Below are 7391 nucleotides of genomic sequence, written 5' to 3'. Positions count from 1 at the left end.
CCTCCAGCACCACATGCCAGCCAGCCCCGCCCCCTGGTGGGCTGAGCTGGCCACACACACACACACACACACACACACACACACACACACACACACAAAAAAAAAAAAGTTAAAAAAAAAAAAAAAAAACCAGTAAAAATGTAATGTCTTACAAGAGGGGTAGGATGCTTGCCTGGCAGGCACTGGATCCTGAGTTCCTTCCCCAGAACCAAGACAGGGAAAGACGATGGTGAGCGTGTCCCAGCTCTGCGCAGCAGGTGCAGTGGGAGCTGTCTGGGGCGTGGGGCTGAGTCCGGTGTCTGCCCTGTCCCTTAGGACATCCACCACGGCAATGGCACCCAGCAGGCCTTCTACACCGACCCCTCCGTCCTCTACATCTCACTGCACCGCTACGACAATGGCAACTTCTTCCCGGGCTCCGGGGCACCCGAGGAGGTGCGGGGTGCTCCCAGGGGGCGGAGGCAGAAGGCAGGTGGGATTCCCGGCGGAAGAGTCACTCGCTTTTTTCTCCTGCCTGCTGCCAGGTTGGTGGGGGCCCTGGCGTGGGGTACAACGTGAACGTTGCCTGGACGGGTGGCGTGGACCCTCCCATTGGAGATGTGGAGTACCTGGCGGCCTTCAGGTTGGAGAGGGGGTGGGCAAGGGCACGGTCTTGCGGGGTAGGGGCGTGGGCGTGGCGGGCAGGGGCGCGGGCCGAGGGGCGTGGTCCCAGCCGAGGGCGTGCTTGCAGGACTGTGGTCATGCCCATCGCCCGTGAGTTCGCGCCGGACGTGGTCCTGGTCTCCGCCGGCTTTGACGCCGTGGAAGGACACTTGTCCCCCTTGGGTGGCTACTCTGTCACCGCCAGATGTGAGCCGCTGGGGCTGGGAATGGGGGAGGGAGGGCTCAGGCAGGGCCACTGCAGGGGAAGGACGTTAGGGATCCGTTTTGGCTTCTGGAAGAGGTGTTGGGGGGCACTGATTTCCACGCTCCAGCAGGCAACATTCGGGATCGTTTTGCTATCCAAGACTTCTTACTTTAGGTTTTAAGACAGCATCTTACTATGTAGTTGTGGCTTGCCTTAAACTAGGCAGCCCAGGCTGCCTTTGAACTCTCAGGGATGGATCTTCTTGCTTGAGCCTCCTAAATGCGGGGCTAATGGTGTGTCCCTGAGCCTGGCCCTGGTGTTTCCTACGTCCAATGCAGAGTGAGTTCTTCACGGCTGGCAGCCAAGGAGCCATTAGGTGCTTAGGTGGTGGGGGTTTCATTCATCTTCCCCTCTCAAACGGGCTCTTGGGTGGCACCACTCACCACCTGTCCTCCCCTTACCCATGCCCAAGGCTTTGGCCACCTGACCAGGCAGCTGATGACACTGGCAGGAGGCCGGGTGGTGCTGGCCCTGGAGGGGGGACACGACTTGACCGCCATCTGTGACGCCTCTGAGGCCTGCGTCTCTGCTCTGCTCAGTGTGGAGGTGAGGGCCGGGGTGGCAGGGGACAAGGACCTGAGGAGAGGGCGGGATCCTGGGCAGCGCTTGCCCGTCTTGGGAAGCCCAAGCGCCCTCTCCTGCCAGTTGCAGCCCTTGGACGAGGCCATCCTGCAGCAGAAGCCCAATGTCAACGCTGTAGCCACGCTGGAGAAAGTCATCGAGATCCAGGGTGCGTGGGCTGGGGGGGGCACTTCCCTGGTGACGCTTGGGTTCCAAGCTGAGGAGCTCACTCTTGACCCCCAGGCAAACACTGGAGCTGCTTGCAGAGGTCTGCAGCGGGGCTGGGCTGCTCCCTGCGGGAGGCGCAGGCTGGCGAGGCGGAGGAGGCGGAGGCTGTGAGCGCCATGGCACTGCTGTCTGTGGGCGCTGAGCAGGCCCAGGCCTCAGCCCGGGCACACAGCACTAGGTGAGCCCCGCTGCTTCCTGCCCTGCTCTCCCCACTCCCAGCAGAGGCCCTGGCTCAGGCCCCTCTGTCCCTACAGGCCGGCGGAGGAGCCCATGGAGCAGGAGCCTGCCCCGTGACCCCAGCCCAGCCTTCATCATTGTGATTTTGTTTATTTTTTCTATTAAAAACAAAAAGTCACACATTCAACAGTGTGTGCTGTGTGGGTCTCTCAGCCTTGCCCCATCCCCTGCCCACCCCATCACAGCCGTACCTTTATTCCTGCACCATAGCCCCAAGGTAGGGCAGCTCCAGATGGGCACAGGCGAGGCAGGAGCTGTGCTTGGTGCCTTGGCCCCAGAGGACCCACTCCTGTCCCTCCTGTGTCCCCATGGTGCCACAGTCCCTCCTTTAGACTGGGAGCCAGGCTGTCTAGCCATGGCTGTACCTCCTCTCCCTGCTGGGGCAGAGAAGGCAGGCGGGGGCTGGGCTGGTCCTGGCTCTTGACTCCTTGCCTCCTCTGGGTGCCGGTGGCCCCTGCAGAGGGAAGGAATTCTCTCCAGGAGTTCTGGTTTGGGCACCCCAGGATGGTGAGCAGCCCGGGCAGTGGCCCTTTCCCAGGTGTGTCTGGTGGTCGCCGGCCCACGGGCACAAGGCCTGGGCTTCTGCTTGGCAGAGCTCTGCCAGCAGGCAGAAACCAAAAACAGGGAAGTGGTTCCGGGGCCCGACTCCCATTCCACATTGAGCACCCCCTCTCCTCACCCCTGCAGGGCTGAGCTGGTCAAGGGTAGGGAGTAGGAGGCGGGCTGCACCCTTGCGTGGTGGGCACTGGCACGGGCTGGACTCTCCTGGCCCTCCTGCGAGCCTACTGTTCCCTGGCTGTGGCTCCAGTCCCATTGTGACGTGTCCTCATGGAAATAAACTTGGCTTTGGAGTCTTCTGGGCCTGCATCTGTTCTCTGGACTCCCAGTGGGGCGAGTTCTCAGCCCCTTCCCAGTCAGGAAAACACCGTGTTATGCAGCTTGTACCAGAGCCAACAGGAGAGGCTGGGGGGGTGGGACAAGCCTCCCCCACCGTGCCTGCCTTCAGGGGCCTCTCCCGTGGCCTTGGCCTAAGAGCCCCTTCCTCCTGACTGTGTGGGAGCAGGCTGGGCACGGGCAGCACAATCAGGCAAGGTTAGTGGAATGTACTAGAAAGCAAGGAGTTTCAAGCCAGGCACAGTGACACATACTTGGAACCCCAGAACTCGGGAGGCTGAGGCAGGAGAATTTCTGAGAATTGAAAGGCAGCCTAGACTACACAGACATCTCAAAAACAAAGGAACACCGAGTTTACAGGAGTGTATTGGCGCCCCTGCCCCTACCCAGCTGTGCTGCAGGAACAGTCTTTTACCCTTCGCATGGGGAGCTGGAGGCAGGACCAGTTCAGCCTTGCAGGGAAACAGGAGATGCCTCCTGGAAGGCAAAGACCTGGAGGCAGGAGTGGGACTCCGCAGTAAGGGCCAGGGCGGGAGCTGTGTTTGGAGTGGGGGGGCCCAGGGTAGAGTCAGGAGGAGCGGGAGGGCGGGGCGTCTGGGGCACTGAGGGAGTGGGCCAGCCAGGGCACCAGGGCCAGCACCAAGCAGGGCCACAGTGTGTACTTGAGGAAGTTGAACACATAGAAGAGGCTGGCCTGTGGCGGATGGCCCAGCCAGCTCAGGGCACCCAGCAGCCCCATGGCCAGAGCCAGGCAGGTCACCTTCTGGCCAATGCCCAGCTGTACCCGGCGGACCTGGACGTAGCAGGGCGAGTGTAGGGCAATGCCCAGGCCCAGGGCAGCCCCAGAGTCACGGCTCAGGGAGGCGAAGGGCCGGCTGTCAACGTGCACCCACTCAGGCCGCTCGCACCACTTGGAGGCCAGGCTGATGGACCTGCGGGGAGAGTCCTTGTGGGATGTGTGGCACGGGGAGCTGGGGTCGCTCCATGTCCTGCTGCGCCTGGACAGCCCATGCCCAGAATGGTCATGGCTCCTCTTTTTGCCAGAGGGAACCAAAGACCCACCCGCTTCTAACCTCAACTACTCAGGCTGGGGGGGGGGATGTCAGAGAGGTGGGCCAGCCTGGTTTGGACAGGTTCTAGTGCCACTCACCAGGACAGATCCAGGCCCAGCGTGACGAGGGTCCAGTAGATGAGGCTGGCACCCAGCATGAGGGCCAGTGCTGTCAGCCCATAGAAGCTGAGCTCCCGCTCCATGGGCACTCGGGGGGTCATCAGCCAGCCCAGGGCTGCACCTGGGGTACGAGGGGAATGACATCAGGGAGGCAACACCAACCCCACTGCCCAAGCCACAGCGCAGCCTGGCTGGAGAACGGATGAAGATGCAGGACCCTGGGGCTCTGCAGAAGCAGGGCAGACAGAGACCTGAAGGGTCAGCCCCCCGGTCCCCACAGGCTCACCAGTCACCAGCCCAGCCAACACCTGGTGGGGGAAGTGTGCCAGGAGGAAGATCCGGGACAGCCCGACAGCCAGTAGGAAAGTGCAGTAGGCCAGGCTGGGCATGGCCCGAACCCACCGGCTGAAAGATAGATGCCAGATCATGGAGTCCCTCAGAGCTGCCCCACCCTGGACCCCATCCCTGTCCTGCTCACAGGGGTTACCTGCGTGACCGGGTGGCCACCTGGGAAGACAGCGCCGTCATCACAGGCCACAGCGCTGCCCCTGTGATCATGCAGTGTCCGGAGGGGCTGCCTGTGGGCACACAGGGACTTGGGGTAAGGGGACAGTGATAGCAGACGGAGCTGCCTTCCCTCCCTGACTGGGACAGGGTGTCTCGATGCAGTCCAGGCTGGCCTTGGACCTGTGACCCTACTTCAGCCTCCTGAGGGCTGGGGTCCTTCTGCATGCCATCACCCCAGCGAGAAGCCACCCCACACCGTTCAGCGGCCCCCTGGCCGGCCAAGCCCTTCTTTACTACCTGAGCCACTGCCTTCTGTATGGCCCTGTCTCTTAGTGTCTTTGCCTGTTTGCCATGCTGGGGATCAAACCCAGTACACTGAGCTACATCCCCAGCCCTTTTCAATTTTTGTTTTGAGACAGAATCTCATTAAGTTCCCCAAACTGGGTTCAAACTTGTGATCCTTCTGCCTCACCCTCCCAGAGTGCTGGGACTGCAGGTGTGCACCCAGATACCCAGCTTGCTGGCTCTATTCTGTGCAAGGTGGGCAGCTGGCACACAGCATGGGTGTTTCTTGTCACCCAACCTGCGCTTTCTGGGGTTGGTTTTCTGGGCTGTAGCCAAGAGGCTAGCCCTGGTAGGGATGCTCTTGAGAACCTGGCCACCTGGGAGACAAGGTTTGTGCTGCCCACCTGGACCAGTTTCACATGAAGAAGGGAACTGGTGAACCTGGGCTGGAGCCTGGTTGTAGTACCCAGACTCGTGGACCCACCAGAAGGGCCGGTCTCCAAAGAGAAACCTGGAAGAAAGAAGGGGCAGGCTGACACCACAGCACATGTGACCCTGAGGAAGAGGGAATGAGGCACGGTGGGGCATGTGGAGGGCTCCCCAAGGCCCAGGGTCAGAAAGAGACAGCTTCTGGCTTTGACCCTGCTGTGGTTTTCTACCTTGGAACAGGGAAAAAGCACATTATTTTTCAAAAGTGATAGAGGCAAAAAAAAAAAAAAAAAAGTGCAGGCCACGGGGGTGAACATCTATAATTCCAGCATGTGGGAGGCTGAGGCAGGAAGATCACTACAAGTTTAAGGCCAGCCCAAATTACAGCAAAACTCTGTCTCAAAAAAAAAAAAAAAAAGGGGGCTGGAGAGATGGCTCAGTGGTCTAAAGCACCTACTTAGAACAAGCTTCGCAAAGCATCAGGGACCGTGGTTCAATGCCCCAGCACCACATGCCAGCCAGTCGCGCCCCCTGGTGGGCTGAGCTGGCCACACACACACACCACACTCTCTCTCTCTCTCTCTCTCTCTCTCTCTCTCTCTCTCATAAATAAAATTAAAAAAAAAATTAAAAAAAAAAAAAAAAAAGAAAGTAAAGAGATGGCCCCAGAACCTGGCATGCTGAGGCACATGTGTACTCCTAGCACTGGGGAGGCTGAGATAGTAGGATTGCTAAGCATTCAACACCAACCTGGGGGCGGCCAGGGAGAATAAGCGCTTCCCTGGCAAGCTCAAGGGCCTGAGTTCAATCCCCGGTTCCACAAAAAACAAACAAACAAACAGACCAAAAAAAAAAAAAAAAACAGAAAGGGTAGCCCAGGGTCTACAAAAGTGAGCACAAGGCCAGTCGGAAATACGAAAACTGTGTGCATGCGTGTGCGTGCACACACGTGGCTCTGAGATACCCACATCCCAGTCTCACCTCTGCAGGGCCAGCTCTTCTTCCCCACACAGCATAGACCTGGCCTCCTCTCTAAATCCCCAAACTCAGCTGAGTCACCCAGGCCTGGAGCCGAGGAAGAACAAGGGAACTCAAGATTCAACTTTCCCTGCCCCGCAGGAGTGGGCTGGGGTCTGGGAACCGCACAGATCGGCTGAGGCAGCCAAAGACAGCAGGCAACAGAACACACAGGCAGGAAGACTGGGAGGGAGACTGGGCTCTTCCCCTCCCAAGTCTGGGCGACTGCACAGCGCAGGGGGGCGTCTGCTGAGAGGGAGACAGGGAGGGAGGTGGGCTCGGGCCGCAGGGAAGAAGCCACGAGGAGGCGAGCAGCCGCGTGCAATGGGGAAGGGAAGGTGGTGCCCGCTTTTCCTCCCAGGCTGGGGACAGATGTCATCACAGGCTGAGGCTGGTGAGGATTGGAGCCTGGCGGGGTTTTCTGCATTCTGAAGAATGTGAAGTTGGCGACAGGCACCAAGGACTGACCCGGGCTGCAGGGCTCCACCCGGGTTCCCGCTTCCCTTTGTTGTGAGTGAAGGAAGGGGAGGAGAGCCCCGGGACCTGCGCTGAAATGCAAATTTCTGATTCAGAAGATCTGGCCCGGGGCCGAGATTCTGCATTCTAGCAATCTTTCTAGTACGGCCTGCACCGCTGCAGAGCACAAACAGAAGACGCCGGCAGCCTGTGCATGGCTGGCACAGCGCCCGCCGCTGCTCCGTGCGTGTGTGCGCGTGTGTGCGCGCGCCTGCGTGCGTGCGGTCCTGGGGGTTGAACGGAGGCAAGCACCCATCACTGGGCTACATCACCAGCGCTTTGTGTTTTTTTATTTGGGACAGCGTCTGGGTCGCCCAGGCTGTCTGGAACGTTAGATCCTCCCGCCTGCGCCCGAGTAGCGGGACTGCAGGTGTGCACACACGCCTAATACGGGTGTCAGGCGAGGAAAAGATGGATGGAAAAGTGAGCCGAGAAGTCGGACTTTCCGCCCGCTGGAGGCTACAGCCTTGCTAAATGCAGACCCGGCGAGTGCTCCGGAGGCCGCGCCGCGCCGCGCCGAGCGCGAGGGGACGGGCAGGGCGGGGAGCGGGCGGGCCGCGGTGCGGGGGGCGAGGCCCGGCCGCCGGCTCACCACTTGCAGACGAGGTTGAGCCACTCGGTGACGAGGCTGATCCAGAG

At 60.3% G+C, this 7391-nt stretch overlaps 2 protein-coding genes across 10 annotated transcripts in view; one reads left to right on the top strand and one right to left on the bottom strand.

The window, feature by feature from the left end:
• The window catches only part of Hdac5 (histone deacetylase 5), a 25293-nt gene extending 23233 nt beyond the window's left edge, over nucleotides 1-2060 (top strand). For 6 of the 9 annotated variants that reach the window (XM_004633819.2, XM_004633817.2, XM_004633818.2 and 3 more), the window contains 7 exons: nucleotides 316-435; nucleotides 525-622; nucleotides 731-849; nucleotides 1320-1453; nucleotides 1553-1637; nucleotides 1712-1874; nucleotides 1951-2060. In XM_004633819.2, coding sequence (XP_004633876.1) covers nucleotides 316-435; nucleotides 525-622; nucleotides 731-849; nucleotides 1320-1453; nucleotides 1553-1637; nucleotides 1712-1874; nucleotides 1951-1990 — 759 coding nt within the window. In that variant the 3' untranslated portion in view covers nucleotides 1991-2060. Of the gene's footprint in view, nucleotides 1-315; nucleotides 436-524; nucleotides 623-730; nucleotides 850-1319; nucleotides 1454-1552; nucleotides 1638-1711; nucleotides 1879-1950 lie in introns of those variants that run through there. The other 3 variants (XM_023718241.1, XM_023718238.1, XM_023718237.1) reach the window with 2 other exon arrangements.
• Nucleotides 2061-3175: 1115 nt separating this feature from the next.
• Nucleotides 3176-7391, bottom strand: part of G6pc3 (glucose-6-phosphatase catalytic subunit 3) — a 4647-nt gene continuing 431 nt past the window's right edge. Inside the window, exons 2-7 of the mRNA XM_004633931.2 lie at nucleotides 7345-7389; nucleotides 5195-5301; nucleotides 4486-4576; nucleotides 4285-4403; nucleotides 3978-4119; nucleotides 3176-3759 (exon numbers count right to left, since the gene is read on the bottom strand). Coding sequence (XP_004633988.1) covers nucleotides 3396-3759; nucleotides 3978-4119; nucleotides 4285-4403; nucleotides 4486-4576; nucleotides 5195-5301; nucleotides 7345-7389 — 868 coding nt within the window. The 3' untranslated portion in view covers nucleotides 3176-3395. The remainder of the gene's footprint in view (nucleotides 3760-3977; nucleotides 4120-4284; nucleotides 4404-4485; nucleotides 4577-5194; nucleotides 5302-7344; nucleotides 7390-7391) is intronic.

This window comes from Octodon degus, unplaced genomic scaffold (assembly GCF_000260255.1).
Source record: "Octodon degus isolate 3935 unplaced genomic scaffold, OctDeg1.0 scaffold00056, whole genome shotgun sequence".
NCBI classification, from domain to species: domain Eukaryota; kingdom Metazoa; phylum Chordata; class Mammalia; order Rodentia; family Octodontidae; genus Octodon; species Octodon degus.
The sequence above is the reverse complement of the archived record's forward strand: the minus strand, read 5'-3'. Positions and strand labels throughout refer to the sequence as shown.